This window comes from Orycteropus afer, unplaced genomic scaffold, assembly GCF_000298275.1.
Source record: "Orycteropus afer afer isolate SDZICR_OR568_19922 unplaced genomic scaffold, OryAfe1.0 scaffold00217, whole genome shotgun sequence".
Lineage (NCBI taxonomy): Eukaryota > Metazoa > Chordata > Mammalia > Tubulidentata > Orycteropodidae > Orycteropus > Orycteropus afer.
In genome coordinates, this window is record NW_006921804.1 from 765,937 (window position 1) to 783,693 (window position 17,757).

The following is a 17,757-nucleotide window of genomic DNA, read 5'->3' on the forward strand; positions in this document are numbered from 1 at the left end:
AATTTGTATGCTGAGCAAATAATCCAAGAAGCTAAATTATATGAAGAAGAATGTGGCATCAGGAATGAAGGAAGACTCATTAACAACCTGCAATATGCAGATGACACAACTTTGCTGAAAGTGAGGATGACTTTGAAGTACTTACTGATGAAAATTAAAGGCTACAGTCTGCAGTATAGATTACACCTCAACAGAAAGAAAACACAAAAATCCTCACATCTGGTCCAATAAACAGCTTCACAGTGGATGGAGAAAAGATTCAAGTTGTCAAGGACTTCATATTACTTGGTTCTGCAATCAACACCAGTGGAAACAGCAGTCAAGACATCAGACATGATTGCACTGAGCAAATCTGCTGCAAAAGATCTCTTTCAAGTGATGAAGAGCAAAGATGTCTCCTTGAAGACGAAGGTGCACCGAACCCAAGCCAGGGTATTTACATTCGCCTCTTATGCATGTGAGAGCTGGACAATGAATAAGAAAGACTGAAGAAGAGTTGATGCTTTTGAGTTGTGGTGTTGGAGAAGAATGCTAAGAGTACCATGGACTGCTAAAAGGACTAATAAATCTGTCCTGGAAGAAGTGCAACCAGAATCCTTCTTGGAAGTGAGAATGGCCAAACTTCATCTCACCCACTATTGTCATGTTGTCAGAAGGAACCATTCCCTGGAGAAGGATATCATGCTTGGTAAAGTGGAGGGTCAATGAAAAGGGGGAAGGCCCTCAACAAGATGGATTGATAACAATGGCTGCAGCGATGAGCCCAGGTATAGCAAATACCGTGAAGCTTGAACAACACCGGGCAGTATTTTGTTCTGCTGTGCATAGGATTGCTATGAGTCAGAGATGAATTGACGGTACCTAACAACATGTTTGTACAGGCATAACCTGAATTCAGTTCCAGACCACTGCAATAAAACAAATATCGCAGTAAAGCAAGTCACACAGATTTTTTGGTTTCCCAGTGCATGCAAAAGTTATGTTTACACTATAGTGCAATCTATTAAGTGTATAATAGCATTATAAAAAAATCTGAAATATGAGCATTACCAAAATGTGATACAGAGACACAAAGTGAGCACATGCTGTTGGAAAAACAGCAACAATAGACTTGCTCCATGCAGGGCTACTGCAACTTTTGATTTGTTTTTATTTTTTATTTTATGTTTTTAAAAAAAACTATATGCAAAAAAAATGCATATATAAAAAAATGAGGTATAGCTATACCATATTTAGTTTATCTATTTATCTATTGATTGACACTTGAGTTTCTACCTTTTGGCCATTATGAATAATGCTGCAGCGAGCATTGGTGCACATGTATCTTGTCTGTGTTCTGCTTTTAGTTATATACCTAAGGGTAAAATTGCTGGATCATATGGTAATTCTATCTTTAACTTTTTGAGGAGCTTCCAAATTGTTTTCCACAGTGGCTGCACCATTTTACATTTCTACCAGCAATGCACAGGAGTTCTGATTTCTCTACATCCTCACCAATAGTTGTTATTTTTCATTTTTTTCTGGGATAGTCATGCCATCCTAGTGGGGGTGAAATTTTTTATTTGCATTTCTCTAATGACTGAAGGGGAGCTCTGGTAGCATAGTGCCTAAGGTACTTGACTGCTAACCAGAAGGCTGGTGGTTCAAACTCACCAGCCACTCCTCGGAAGGAAAGTTAGACAATCTCCTTCTATAGTGATACTGCCTCGGAAACCCAAGGAGGGGTCGCTGTGAGTTGGGTCCGACTCCACAGTACATAACAACAACGATTAAAGACATTGAGCATCTTTTCATGTGCCTATTGGCCATTTGTTTATGATATTTGGAAAATGTCTTTTCAAGTTCTTTGTCCATGTTTTAATTGGGTTCTTTGCCTTTTTGTTGTTGAATTATAGGAATTCTTTATATATGCTGGATATTAAGATCAGATACATGGTTACCAGGTATTTTCTCCCATTCTATTGATTATGCTCAAATAATTTCTTTTAGAAGGATCAGCACAAGGCTGGTCCCTATGAGACAGAGGTTAAAAATGTCCCAAATCTCCAAGTTTTCCAAATTGTTGTGCCACTCCATCATCTCTAACATCAGTTCCTCCTCCCCCTCTCCTCAGTATTCTTCCTCCTGTCTTAGGGTTCTATATTTCGCTGTAATATCTCTCAGAACTCTCATACTGCCAAGGAAATGGCACAGGTGGTGGTGGAGGCTGGGAAATTGGCAAGACCCAAATTCATGGTCAGGTGTAGGTCTGGAGGATTCTCCTCACTCACATAGAATGGAGAAAAGGGGCTGATTTTGGGCTGGCAAACCCAAATCAGGTCAGATAATCCTTAGGTCTCAAGCCTAGGGGTGAGATAATGATGAACAAAACAAAGGATTCAGAGCAAGAGAGTGACTTTGCCAGCACATTCACATATACCGTCAAGGAAACTAAGGGTGGTGACTTGCGTCACACCCCTCAGCAAGGTGGGATGCAAGCTACATCCTACCCTAAACAGGCATAGAGGCTAGGATTTGCTCATCACCAAATGGAGGACTATGGTTAGAAGGGCCGTATTACGCAATTCACTGCACTGTAGATGGTCTCCTCATTTTATTGATAAAATCCTTTGATGCCAAAAGTTTTTAAGTTTGATAAAGTACAGATTATCTGTTTTGTCTTTTGTTGCTTGTGTTTTTTGTATCATATCTAAGAATCGGTTTTTTAAAACTTTACCCCTGTGTCTTCTTCTGAGAGTTTTATGGTTTCTTATATCTAGGGCATTGATGCATTTTGAGTTAATTTTCATATATGGTGTGAAGTGTGGGTACAACTTCATTATTTTTGTGTGGAAATCCAGTTCTCCTATTACAATTTATTGAAGAGACTTTACCCATTGACTCTTCTTGGCACCCTTGTCAACATCAGTTGACTGTAGATGTGTAGGAGCTCTGGTGGCAGTTCAAACCCACCAGCCACTCCTCCAAAGGAAGGTTGGGCAATCTACTTCCCTAGTGATACTGCTTCAGAAACCCAAGGAGGGGTTGCTATGAATTGGATCTGACTCCACGGCAGTGAGTTTGGTTTGGTTTAGTAGGTATATGGGTTCATTTCTGAACTTATAACTCTCCTCCATTAATGTCTTTATCTGTCTTTATAGCAGTACCATACCGTTTTGATTACTGTAGCTTTAAATTACATTTTGAAATTGGGAAGTGTTCAGTCCTTCTGCTTTTTTCTTTTTTAAGATTGCTTTGGTTTTTCCATTCTGTAAAAAGAAAGACAAGGCTATTGGAATTTTGATAAGGATTGTGTTGATTTATGATTCTTTTCAACTCTCGGTACCTATTAATCTCTGAATCTCACCTTCTTCAGAAGGTGAGATCTCTAAAGTGGTTTTGGATACCGGGAGAGAGATGGCATAGAAAGAAAACAGAGCTAACAGTAATCCCAATGTTTAGTCAAATATTAGTCATCAGTGAGCTGACAAATTAGTCAGTGAGTTAGTTAAGTTTAGCCCCTAAACTGAAATCTAGCTCTAATTTATCTGTCTTTTCCTTCTTCCCATGAATGAAAGCAGGCCTAATTTTCTCCCATGATGAACCTGATCTTAGGTGATCCATGTGGGCTTGAGGCAGCCAGTCCAGCTTCCTCCTCACAAAGGCTTCTTATCTAGAGGACTCCTTTCCCAGACTTCAGTGAATGATCCCAGACAGTGGGTTTGCTGCCTGTCCCTTTCCTGCCACAACCCTCTTCCAACCCCACCACACACACAGACATATCACCAAATTCTCTTTGACAGCATCATGATTTTAGTAAATAAGTCTTTTCTCTTCGTAGTTTAGGGTTCCAAGCAGCCTCTTCTATCTTTGTTATTTACCCTTTCCTATTATTATTTATTTATAAGTCTAATTTCCTTACTTGGCTTAACTCATCTTTATATGCTAAACATGTAACACAGTGCCTATGTACTTCGTAATGTTCAGTGAATGAATGAGTGAATACTTTGGAACAGGACTAAACAAAATTATCCCTAGAATGTCATCTTAGGGAGAGCTAATCTAAGATGCAGCCTTTTGAACTTCTTGAGTGAAACTGCCCCATACAGTTTCTGAGGCTGTAATCTTTACAGATGTAGACTGCCATAACTTTCTCCCTCAGAGCCACTGGCAGGTTGAAACTACTGTCCTTTCAGTTAGCAATCAAGTGCTTAACCATTGCACCATCAGGGCTCCTTTCCTTTTTCCTGAGGCACCTCTGAGCGGATTTAGACCTCCAGCCTTTCAGTTAGTAGCTGAGCTTGTTACCCTTCAGATCCTCAGGGACTTCAGATCCGTATTACCTGTCTAATAATATAATATACTTTAGTAATAATAACATTAACAAGATCATAGGTGGAAACCTAATCTGTACTCCAAACTCTCAGCAGTGGAGGGTTGTCATCACAGGGAACTCTCACTTTCAGTTAGATAATATTATAATAAACCACATTCACTGCTGTCGAGTTGGTCCTAACTCATAGCAACCCCTCCTTGGATTTCCAAGGTGGCATCTCTATGGAAGTAGATTGCCCAGCCTTCCTTCTGAGGAGTGGCTGATGGGTTTGAACCACCAGCCTTCTAGTTAGCAGTCAAATGCCTTAAGCACTATGCCACCAGAGCTCCCTATTTCTGTCTGTCTGTCTGTCTTTCTCTCTCTCTAGCTTATAAAAACAGAATATGCTTATTATAATAAAATCAAGTATTATATAATATTGTAATACTTGATTATAATCTCTCACAGAGAGAGAGAGACATACATACACATACATACTTGTAAAGACTTAAAAAAAAAAAAAAAAAAAACCTGCCCTCAAAATCTTAGTGCTTTCAAATTTGACCCAGAATTGGTTATCCAGCTACCCCTGGGGATCCTGGACCCAGAGGAATTCAGAGACTAGTTAGTGTCTTACAGGAGAAGAGGACATTCAGGATGTATCTGAGAAATACGAATAGAACGTAATCAGTCCTGGTTGTGCAACTTTGAGCATGCCATGCCGTTCAATCTCTCTGGGCTTCCCTATTTTCAATTATGAATGCTTGATGGATTTTGATCTCAGATACCTTCTGGGTCTTTCACATTCTGTAATGTAATCATTCTGAGCATACGGCCTGTAAGTATCCAGGATGACAAAAAAAAAAGGGGGGGGGGGGACAGAATGTGGAACAAAACTCAAAATCATAACAATTAAAAAGACCAGGTCTGTTGGTCTGATAGAGCCTGCTGAGACCCCTGAGGCTATGGCCCCTAGCTACCCTTCAGGTCTAGATTGAACCCACGCCTGTGGCTTCCAGCCAAATAATAGGCATATCAAATGAACATTTATATCAGGTAGATACACTACTTGGAGCGATCAATCATGGGAGAAAAGAAGGGCAGTGTTTGCACATGGAGACAGCTGAGGAAGTGAGAGTGCATGGGAGGGAAGGACCCAGGGAAGAGGTAACTACAGGAGGAAGTGGGAAGAGAGCTATTACATTGTGGGGAATTACAGTCAATATCATGAGACAAAATGTGCATGAACTGCTCTATGGAAAATTAATTTGATCTGTAAACTTTCACCCAAATTACAATTTAAGAAATAATAATAATAATAAAATTTAAAAAAAAAGGAATGAGTAACTTCAAAGAGGAACTGTCAGGAAAGGCCCTGGAGAAAATCGATAAGGAGGGTATCTTGGTCCTAGAAAAAGTAGGCATAAGTAAGCCAAGTGGATTCCAGAAGTAGATCCCATGTTGAAGAATCACTGGAAATGAGGGAGTTTAAATTGAGAATGAAAAATACAGTTGGTTAAAAAAAAAAAAAAAACACTTTGAAAACTCAGGAAACCTTTAGGAGAAAACTTGTTCATTGAAGCATCTGAAAAGTTTATGCAGAGTGAAGTCTTTTTCATCATACTTTGTCAATGGCTTATCAGTTAGAATTAGATTTTTATTAAGATAGGCATAAGGTGGAAATAAAGAAAGCCAGGCCAGTGAGTTTGGATTTTAACAGGTAATGGGAATCTGGAGTCCCTGGGTGGCACAAATGGTTAAGTACTCAGCTATTAACTGAAAGGTTGGAGGTTTGAATCCACTCAGAGGCACCTCAGAAAAAAAGCCTAGCTATCCACTTCCAAAAAGATCATAGCCTTGAAAACTCTGTGGAGCTCAGTTCTACTCTGAAACACATGGGGTGACCATGAGGTGGAATCAACTCAACAGTCATTTTTTTTTTTTTTTTAAACTGAGGATCTACCATAGATTCTTGAGCAAGCAAGAGAAATAGAAATAGTGTTTGAGAAAGAGCAGCCCCTTCCCTTTTGTTCAGGAGGTGGAGATCCGCTAGTAGCCTCCCCTCTGACAGATCAAACTACACATACTTAGTAGGCACACAGTGACTGTTGAGTAGCACGGTGGTGGACACTAGACTTGGAGAGTATGTGTTTGGGGTGGGAATGGCTGTGTAGGGAAACAAGGCCCCTGTGTTAGATTGGGTTCTCTAGAGAAACACAAAAACCAGCAAAGCAGAGAGAGAGAGAGAAATTTATCTTAGGAAAATGCTTACAAACGTATAGAAGCTGGCAAGTCCACAGTCCCTGGAGGAAACATTGGGCTGGTGGCAGCCTTAGCTTCCTCAAGCGCAGGTGGCTGAAAAATTCAAGGCTGGCAGGCAGTACACTGGTTGTTGACTCCAACAAAAGACGAATCCAAAATCTCCAGGCCGAGCGGTGGGCTGCTCACTCACAGAAGGTTGTAGTCAGAACACCAGGGTCCCAATCCACCAAAGAGTGTCTCTCTTCCCAGGATGTCCCTGGGAAGCAGCCACACCCCTAGGGAAACTCCCTTTGGGCAGATTGGCCACTCAGAACACAGTCATCAGATCCCATCATGGGAACAACCACACAGAACTGGGGTCCAGCCAAGTTGACACACAGCTCCAACTATCACAGCCCCTAACCCAACAGTCCGACTGGAGCTATAATTCTTTTTTTAGCATTTTATTTTGCTTTTAGTGAAGGTTTACATAGCAAATTCGTTTTCCAATATTAACTCATACACAAATTGTTCTGTGACATTGGTTGCAGTCCTTACAATGTGTCAGCATTTTTCTCATTGCCTCCCTGGGTTCCCTGTTTCCATTCATCCAGTTTCACTGTTCCTCCTTGCCTTTTCGTCTTTGATTTTGAGCAAATGTTGCCTCTTTGGTCTTGCATAGTTGACTGTTCTAAGGAACATATTCTTCATGCATGTTATTGTTTATCTTATAGGCATCTCTATTGTTTGACTGAAAGGTGGCCTCCAGGAGTGTCTACAGTTTCAAGTTGGAAGATTGTCTTAGAGCAGTAGTCTCAGGGGTTCCTCCAGTCTCTTTCAGACCAGTAAGTCTGGTCTTTTTTTTTTTTTTTGTAAGAGAATTTTGATCTATAGTTTTTACCCATTCTAACCAGGACCTTCTATTGTTGTCCTGGTCAGAGTGGTCAGTAGTGGTTACCAAGCACCATCTAGTTCTTCAGGTCCTATATTCAAAGAGGCTGTGGTTTATGTGGGCCACTAGTCCTTTGGACTTTCTGCTTCTGTGAATCTTCAGTTTTCTTCATTCTCCTTTGCTGCAGGTAAGAAGAGACCAATAGTTTCTTCTTAGCCAGCTTTTAGGACCATACACACTACTTAACAAACTAGGACATAGAATATTATCTTTATGAACTGTGTCTTGCCAGTTGACCAAGATGTCCCCTGAGACTGCAGTCCTAAGCCTTCGAGTCTGGTAGTTTCTGTAACTGTGCTCCTTATGTGTTTTATTATACATATGAATATGCATGGAACATTTACAGGTATATTTGTAGAAATATCCATAACCGTATATATATATATATACACACACACACATATACATACACACACATACATGTACATGAGTGTACTCCCATATGGCTTCCCTCAACTATTTAGCATACATACTTACCTATATACCACGAAAAACAAACTCATTGCCCTTGAATCGATTCCAACTCATAGCACCAACCATTCGGTTTCTGAGGCTATAAATCTTTTTTTTTTTTTTTTTAAATTGTGATTTGGGTGAAAGCTTACAGAGCAAATTCACTTTCCATACAGCACTTCACGTACACTTTGTCTCATGATATTGACTACAATTTACCACAGTGCAACAGCTCCCTTCCCAATTCTTCCCCATGGTTATCTCTTCCCTGTGTCCTTCCCTCCATGCACTCCTGCCCCCTGAGCTATGTTCCTATATGTACACAGCCCTTCTATTCTCCCATGATTGTTCTCTCCTAGGAGTATATCTATCCAGTGTAAATGTTCACCTCATATGCCTATCTTTTGTTTGGCTGGAAGCCACAGGCATGCATTCAATTCCAGACCTGAAGGTCAGCTAGGGGCCATAGTCTCAATGGTTCCATCAGGCTCTATCAGACCAGCAAACCTGGTTACCTTTCCCCCTCCCAAATGATTTTGAGTTTTGTTCTACATTGTTCTCTCACTCTATCCAGGATCTCCTACATAGATCCCCCTCCGAGTGGTTTACAATGATAGCCGGGCACCACCTAGTTCTCCTGCACTCAAAGTCGTATAGGCTGAGGATCGCATGCTGTACCAGTCATTTGGACTAATTGCTTCCATGAATCTTTGGTTTTCTTCATTCTTCTTTGCTCTGGATAAGGAGAGACCCATTGTTGCATCTAGATGGCTACTAGCAAGATTTTAAGATCCCAGTCACTACTTGCCAAACTAGGATGTGGAGCAGTATATTGTGGTATGCCAGTTGAGTTTGATGTCCCCTGCAGCTATGGTCCCGAGGCCACATGTTCAACTGCTTAGTTACTTTGGCTACGTAGATGGCTGTGCCCAAGAAGTGACTACAAACTTGTCCCTTGTCAGCTCTACTATACACTTGGGAATTCTTACAGAACATACAAATACACTTGTAAAAACATTGTCTGCCAACCCTAAACATGGTCTTAGACACACTCCCCTCTGCATGTTGTTGTTAGGTTCCGTCAAGTCATGTCCAACTCATAGCGACCCTATGCACAGCAGAACGAAACACCACCTGTTCCTGCACCAGCTTCATGATCCTTGCTATACTTGAGCCCATTGTCGCAGCCACTCTGTCAGTCCATCTCATTAAGGGCCTTCCCCTCTTTCGTCAGCCCTCCACCTTACCAAGCATGACATCCTTCTCCAGGAAATGGTCCCTTCTGACAGCATGACCAAAGTAGGTGAACGAAGTCTGGCCATTCTCACTTTCAAGGAGCATTCTGACTGTACTTCTTCCAGGACCGATCTGTTAGTTCTTTTAGCAGTCCATGGTACTTTCAGCATTCTTCTCCAGCACCACAACTGAAAAGCATCAATTCTTCTTCGGTCTTCCTTATTCATTGTCCAGCTGTCACATACATACAAGGTGATTGAAAATATCATAGCTTGTGTCAGGCACACCTTAGTCCTCGAGGAGACATCCTTGCTCCTCAGCACTTGAAAGAGGTTCCTTGCAGCCATCTTGCCCAGTGCTGTATATCATCCAATGTCCTGACTGCTGCTTCCATTGGCATCAATTGTAGAACCAAGCAATGTGAAGTCTATGATAACTTCAATCTTTTCTCCATTTATCATGATGCTGCTTATAGTCCAGTTGTGCAGATTTTTGTTTTCTTTATATTGAGATGTAATCCAAACTGCAGACTGTATTCTTCAATCTTCATCAGTAAGTGCTTCAAGTCATCCTCACTTCGACAAGCAAAGTTGTGTCATCAGCGTATCACAGGTTGTTAATTATTCTTCCTCCAATCTTGATGCCACATTCTTCTTCATATAGTCCAGCTTCTCGAATTACTTGCTCAGCATACAGATTGAATAAGTATGGGGAAAGGATACAATCCTGACGCACTCCCTTCTTGGTTTTAAACCATGTAGTGTCCCCTTGTTCATTTCTAACAACAGCCTCCTGGTCTATGTACAGATTCCTCATGAGCACAATCAAGTGTTCGGGAATTCCCAATCTTCTCAGTGTCATCCACAATTTGTTATGATCCACACAATCAAATGTCTTTGCATAGTTAATAAAACACAAGTAAACATCTTTCTGGTATTCTTTGCTTTAAGCCAAGATCCATCTGACATCAGCAGTGATATCCCTTGTTCCATGTCCTCTTCTGAATCCAGCTTGCACCTCTGGAAGTTCTGTCAATATACTGCTGCAATCGTTTTTGAATTATCTTCAGTAAGATCTTACTTGCATGCAATATCAATGATATTGTTTGATAATTTCCACATTATGTGGGATCCACCTTTCTTTGGAATGGACACAAATATGGATCTATTCCAGTCATTTGGCCAGGTAGCTGTCTTCCAAATCTCTTGGCATAACCAAGTAAGTGCCTCCAATGGAGCATCTGTTTACTGATGAAGATTGAGGAGCACAGTCTGTAGTATGGATTACATCTCAATATAAAGAAGACAAAAATCCTCACAACTGGACCAATAAGCAGCATCACGATAAATGGAGAAAAGATAGAGGTTGTCAAAGAATTCACGTTGCTTGGTTCTACAGTTGAGGCCAATGGAAGCAGCAGTCAGGACATTAGACGACATGTAGCATAGGATAGGTCAGCTGCAAAAGAACTCTTTCACGTGCTGAGGAGCAAGGATGTCTCCTTGAGGACTAAGGTGCGCCTGACACAGGCCATGATATTTCCAGTCACCTCATATGCATGTGAGAGCTGGACAATGAATAAGGAAGACCGAAGAAGAGTTGATGCTTTTCAGTTGTGGTGCTGGTGAAGAATGCTGAAGGTACTATGGACTACCAAAAGAACTAACAGATCTGTCCTGGAAGAAGTGCAGCCGAGATGCTCCCTGGAAGCGAGAATGGCCAGACTTCATCTCACCTACTTTGGTCACGTTGTCAGAGCGGACCATTCCCTGCAAAAGGATGTCATGCTTGGTAAGGTGTAGGGTCGATGAAAGAGGGGAAGGCCTTCAATGAGATGGATTGACATGGCGGCTGTGACAGTGGCCTCAAGTATAGCAAGGATCATGGAGCTGGCACGGGATTGGGCGGTGTTTCCTTCTGCTGTGCATGGGGTCGCTATGAGTCGGAAGCGACTCGACAGCACCTGACAACAACAACAGGTTCTTCCATGAACTTTATAGTTTCAGGTTTTGTAGTCAAGTCTTTGATCCATTTTTAATTAGTTTTTGTGAAGGGTGTAAGGTGTGGCTCCTGTTTCATTTTTCTGTGAATAGGTATCTAGTTTTATTAGAATCATTTATTAAAGAGACTATCTCTTCCTCATTTAATGGATTTAGCCCTTTTTTGAAGATCAGCTGTCTGTCCCTAGATAGATGGGTTTACTTCTAGGTTCTCAATTCTGTTCCACTGGTCTGTGTATCTGTCATTGTACAGGTGCCAGAGTGTTTTGACTGCTGTGGCTGTTTAATAGATTCTGAGATGGAGAAGTGTGAGGGTTCCTACTTTGTTGTTCTTCAGTAATGTTTTACTTACCTGGAGCCTCTTTCCTTCCCATATGAAGTTGGTGATTAGTTTTTCCATCTCATTAAGGAAAGTTGTTGGAATTTGGATCAAGATTGCATTATATCTATAGATTGCTTTCAGTAGAATTGACATTTCAACAATGTTAAGTTTTCCTATCCGTGTTTTTTGTTTTATTTTTAATTTATGTAGGTCTTGTTTGGATTTCTTAGAGTAGCGTTTCATAGTTTTCTTTGTATAAATTTTTTATGTCGCTAGTTAGATTTATTCCTAATGCAAAATTGGCATGTGACAGTCTCTGACCTCTTCTAATGTCATAAGAGGGGAGAAGGATCAAGATCAATAGCCCAAGGCTGACTCCTGTGAGACAGAGGTCGGACACTGTCTATCCTTTTTACAAGTGTGACATCTACTCTACCTCTCATGGCACTCTCTACTTCTCTGCTGGGTTCAATAATTTGTAGCACTGGCCACACAGAACTCACACACAGTACTCACGGTTATGGAGTTTATTAGGGACATGACAGGCTACAATTCAGGATCAGGAACAACTGAGGATACAGTTCTTCATTCACGACAGCCTCTTCTCAACAGTGCCTCTCTCTGGCCGTTGACCTTTTGGCTCCGCAGTCCCTTGGCTTCTGTTCTGCTCAGGCAAGTGTTACAAAGCTCTTTTAGCCCTGCAGTAAATGCCTAGAAGCACCCTATTCCACCAGCAAACTTCAGCCCAGTGGCACTCAGTTTTCTTGCTCCATGCATTTGAAAGCCCCCTACACTGTCTCCTGTCAAGTCTGCTGCCACTGTTTTCTCTGTTGCTGCTTCTCTCCATCTCAGCAAAGTTCTACCACTCTCTCTCTGTCTCCTGGGTTGAGGAGGTTCAGGGCAGGGAGCTCAGGTTCAAGGATATGTTCCACTCCTGGCTCTTCTTTCCTGATGGTAGTAAGATTCCTCTTTTCCATCTCTGCAAAACTGACCAATCCCCATGTTAGAGTTTCATACACCTTATTTGTGGGCCACAAGCACTTCACATTTGCATAGTCCTAACCAGTCTTCTAGTGGGAGTTACAAAGACCATGGCTAGAAAGGCCATACCAAGCAATTTACTCCAGTGCATCCAAGTATTTTATCTTTTAGGGGGCTATTGTAAACAGTATTGCTTTCCTGATTTCCTTTTTGGGCTTCTGTCTGTTAGCATAGAGGACTCCAACTGAGTTTTGTGATTTGGGTGAAAGTTTACAGAGCACATTCATTTTCCATACAGCAGTTCATGTGCATTTTGTTTCATGACATTAATTGCAATCCCCATAATGTAACAGTTCATTTCCCACTTCCTCTCTGTAATTACCTTTTCCTTGTGTCCTTTCCTATGCATTCCTGCCTTTTGAACTACCTCCCTGTGCAAACACTACCCTTCTGATCTCCCATGGTTGACTTTTCTAAGGAGTGTACCTACTGGGTGTAAATGTTCACCTTATATGCCTGTCTGTTTGGCTGGAAACCACAGGAATGAGTTCAGTTCCAGGCCTCAAGGGTGACTAGGGTCTGTATTCCGTCAGACCAGTAAGCCTGGTCTTTTTATGAATTTAAGTTTATTGCACATTTTTCTCCCACTCTATCTAGGATCTCCTGCACTGATCCCTTTCTGTATTGTTGACAGTGGTAGCTGGGCACCATCTAGTGCTTCTGGTCTTGTGGTCATATAGGCTGAGGTTCACATGGTCCACTAGTCCCTTGGACTAATTGTGTCCATGTGTCTTTGGATTTCTTCATTCTTTGCTCTGGACAAGGAAGACCAATTGTTGCATCTAGATGGCCACTTGCAAGATTTTCCTAGTCGATACTCACCAAAGTAGATTACAGATCAATGTTTTTATATAGTATATTACACAAGTTGAGCTTGATGTCCCCTGCAGCCATGGTCCCTTGGGTTGGTTTGGCTGTGGCTAAGAAGTTATTGTAACTTTGTCCCCTGTTCTATTTATATGGACATTCTTATAGCACAAACAAATACGTGTGTAGAAATATTGTCTGCCAGCCTTATATATGGTCATAGGTATATTCTCTTTTGTCTAGACATACCTGATGATTCAACCTGTCTACCTATGTGTCTACTCATAAATGAATGTTTGTTATTACTGATAATGCAGTATTGTGTATGTAAGTGTTTCTTTTTGGACTCCAACTGATTTTTGTATGTTGATCTTATACCCTGCCACTTGCTAGATCCTTCTATTAGTTCTAGTAGCTTTCTTGTGGATTCTCTGGGATTTTCTGTGTAGAAAATCGTATTATCCTTAGCTACTTGGATGCATTTTATTTCCCTTTCTTGCCTTATTGCTCTAGCTAGGATTTCCTGTACAATTTGAATAAGAGTGGCATCCTTGTCTGGTTCCTATTTTCAAGAGGAATGCTTTTAGTCTCTCTGCTGTTGGCTGTTGGCTGGCTTTTTGTTTTGTTGGAGCTATAGGTTCTTATTATGTTTGACATTCTCTCCCTAGATCTTTCACAAACAGGAAGAGAACATTTTCTCTCACTTCCCATCTTTACATGTCATGTGACTAGACTGTTCTGAGGCTGCTCTGCCCCACCCAGAAGCAGTTGACTTCTTGCAGAGTGGAAATCATTTCATCTGTTGTCTGAGATTTGGCGGGGGGAAGAAGGGGTGGTGCCAGCTTTTACCAGACCGGTGTGGCTTTCCTTGTGAGTGCTGTGCTATTACTAAGCAGACTTCATTGAGGGAGTTGAATTCCCTGTCCTCTAACCTCTGATCTCTACAACTTGACTCTTTCCTAGGGCGTAGATCAAAGCCCAAAGCCTTTAATTATTGGCCCAGAGGAAGATTATGACCCGGGTTATTTCAACAACGAGGTAACAGTTTCCTTGTTTTCTCCTTTCATCATTCTTCAGTCGTACAAGCTGCTGTCCACTAGAGCAGTTTGACTGGTGTCAGCTTGGAAGAGAGCATGGGGGAGGGTGACACAGCTTATAAACCCTGGAAGGTGGATGATACGGGAGCTAAGCTGGAGCAGGCTGGGTTTCTGTATACTGTCTCTGTGCCTCACAGCCATATACATCCTTCTGCCTTCCAGAGTGACATCATATTCCAGGATCTTGAAAAACTGAAGTCACGTCCAGCTCACTTGGGAGTTTTTCTACGTTACATCTTCTCTCAGGCGGACCCCAGTCCACTGGTAAGTCAGAAGCATCAGACTTGATTGCCTGCTTGTGCTTGCCAAAAAGACTTAGTAGCCTCTATCTTTGCTCTCTGGGTGTTACAAGTCAGACCCTGGATTGGCATCCCTTTTTTTTTTTTTTTTTTTAGTGTCTATGATACAGTTAGGGAGCTCTGGTAGCATAGTGGCTAAGATACTTGCCTGCTAACCAGACGGCTGGTGATTCAAACCCACCAGCCACTCCTCAGAAGGAAGGTTGGGCAATCCTACTTCCGTAGTGATACTGCCTTGGAAACCCAAGGAGGGGTCGCTATGAGTCGGGTTTGACTCGATGGCACATAACAACAACAACAACAACAACAACAATGATACAGTTAATGACATCATTAGCGTAGGGAGGAGAGAGAGAGCTAGGGCAGGAAAACTGTCATTCTTGATGAGTTTTGGAAGGCTTCTTTGAGAAGATGAGCTTTCTAGAGTTTTTTGAATGAAAGTGGATGCAGGCTGATGGTGAGGAGGTGAGAGAATGGCCTTTGCAAATACACAATGTTACTACAATAAAGTTTGGCAGAGGGGCCAGGCGATGACAGGTTTTGGAGTCGAAGGTGAAGACAAGGGAACATGAGGGATGGAGGCTGGCGTATCCTGAGGCGGTGCTCAGAGCAGCAGCCTTACCAGACCTTCTAGTGTTGCTCAGCTGCTAACAAAGCAAGGGAAGCCGGGGAAGAAAAGTTAATGTCATGATTTTCAGAGTAAATTTCTTGTCCAAGGCATGGACTGCTATTTTTTTCTTTCTGGAACTATCACCATCACAAGCCAGAATGAATATCCGTTTGTTTAACAGATTGTTGGACACCTGTGTGTAAGTCCCATGTGCAGGTGTCTCAGAAGCATTCCTGAATGAAGACATGGTACATCAACAAAGAAAAATAAAACATGGGAAACAATATATAAAGAAGTATAGAACATATGTAAAATACCAAGTGTAGTGTTGTAGTTACCTAGTGCCACTCTGCCACATATGAGATGGCCTTAACAAACAGGAGTTTCTTCTCTTACAGTTTGGAGGCTTTAAGTCCAACTTCAAAGTTCCAGGCTAGGTGAAAGCCCCTCAACCTTGGGGTCCAGCTCTGCCTCCTGCTCCCAGCCCACTGGAGCTAGAGGCATTTCTTCACTCAGACAGCTGCTGGCTGCTGAGGCTGAGAAGCCCAAGGTTGACAAGTAAAAAGGCACAGTCCTGATGTTACCAAACCATATGGCAGACCATTAACTTAAGTCCATTGTCATTCCCAAGGTCGGCAGAGCATGGCAGGCTGCTGAACAACGACACGGCTACATGCAGGGTCCAAGCGTGCCATAAGTTAGAGACCATTCCCAGAGCTGCTGCTTATATACGGGAAGAAGACCACATACCCAAAGCAGCTACTCAGCTGCTTGTGGTAGATCCCACCCTAGAGTTGATTCCCAGTCTCATTATGGGGAATAACTACCACCAGATGCCCAGCCACTCAACCAGGCCCCGCCAAGTTGACACACAAACATAACCACCACATGTAGAGAGGGTACAGAGTTAAAGGGTGATCATGTTGGAAGTTAAGAGGGCATTATTTCTCTCACATTTCTGAAACGTTCCAATCCAAGGTTAGAATTTAGCCACATCCCTGGCTTCTACCCACTAAATGCCATAAGCAACCTTCTCTCCCAGTTGTGACATCTAAAAATGTATCCAGACATTTCCATATGTCTCCTCGAGGGCAAAATCACCCCCAGTTGAGCAGTACTGCTCTAACTCATTTTCTCTCTCTTCCTAGCTTTTTTACTTGTGTGCAGAAGTTTATCAGCAGACAAACCCCAAAGATTCCCGAAGCTTGGGGAAAGACATCTGGAATATTTTCCTAGAGAAAAATGCGGTAAGGCCATAATGGATTGAATCATAATTTTATTATACTCTTTGGACCACTAACAGGCAGAGAGAAAACTAAGCAAAACATTCAGGCTGCATGTAGATAGAGTCTTAAAAAGAAGTCTGGGCAATGGGCCTATAAGTTCATGTGAATGATCAGAATTCCCAGGTGTATAGTAGAGCTGACAAGGGGCAAGGTTATGGTCATTACTTGGTCACAGCCAGCTACCCAGAGGGACCGAGTAGTTGATCCTGCGGGCTTGGGACCATAGTCGCAGGGGACATCAAACTCAATTGGCATAACATACTATACAAAACATTGCTCCACCTCCTACTTTGGCGAGTAGCTACTGGGACCTTAAAAGCTAGGAAGCTGCCATCTAGATGCAACAACGGGTCTCTCCTCGTCAAGAAGAAAGAAGAAAACCAAAATTAATGGAAACAATCAGTCCTAGCAACTGGTACACCATCCGATCTGCAACCTATACAACTATGAGACCAGAAGAACTAGATGGTACCCAGCTACCACTGCCATCCACTTGGAAGGAATGTAGGAGATCCTGCATAAAGAGGAAGAACAATGTGGTACAAAACTCAAAATCATTTGGAGGCAAAAAAAATAAAAAAAGAAGGTGGGGACCAGGTTTGCTGGTCCAATGGAGCCTGGTGTAACCACTGAGACTATGGCCCCTAGTTGCCCTTCAGGTCTGGAATTGAACCCACACCTGTGGTTTCCAGCCAAACAGAGTACAGGCAAGTGAGTTAAACATTTACCTCAAGTAGACACACGCCCTGGAGAGAACAATCATGGGAGAAGGAAGGGCTGCTTATGCACAGGGAGATAGCTCAGGGTGCAGAACAGTATGAAGGGATGGACACTGGGAGGAGGTAACTATGGGGAGGAAGTGGGAGGGGAGCTGCTGCATTGTAAATTTTGGTCAATGACATGAGACAAAGTATATGTGAACTGCTGTATGAAAAGTGAATTTACTCTGTAAATCTTCACCCAAATCCTAATTAAAAAAAAAAAAAAAGTCTGGGTTGGAAGATTAGAATTCCTGAATTCTGTTCCCACTTCTACTCTCAAAAGATTGATCGCCTCACTGTGCCTCTTTTGTTCCATGTCTAACAAAGGGAGAACACACATTGCTTCTCCTCAAAATAC

The 17,757-nt window shown here is 42.1% G+C and overlaps 1 protein-coding gene across 1 annotated transcript in view; it reads left to right on the plus strand.

The window, feature by feature from the left end:
• ARHGEF11 (Rho guanine nucleotide exchange factor 11) overlaps nucleotides 1-17,757 on the plus strand; it is a 229,429-nt gene that overhangs the window by 182,772 nt on the left and 28,900 nt on the right. The window contains exons 10-12 of the mRNA XM_007948600.1: nucleotides 14,310-14,384; nucleotides 14,606-14,707; nucleotides 16,501-16,599. Coding sequence (XP_007946791.1) covers nucleotides 14,310-14,384; nucleotides 14,606-14,707; nucleotides 16,501-16,599 — 276 coding nt within the window. The remainder of the gene's footprint in view (nucleotides 1-14,309; nucleotides 14,385-14,605; nucleotides 14,708-16,500; nucleotides 16,600-17,757) is intronic.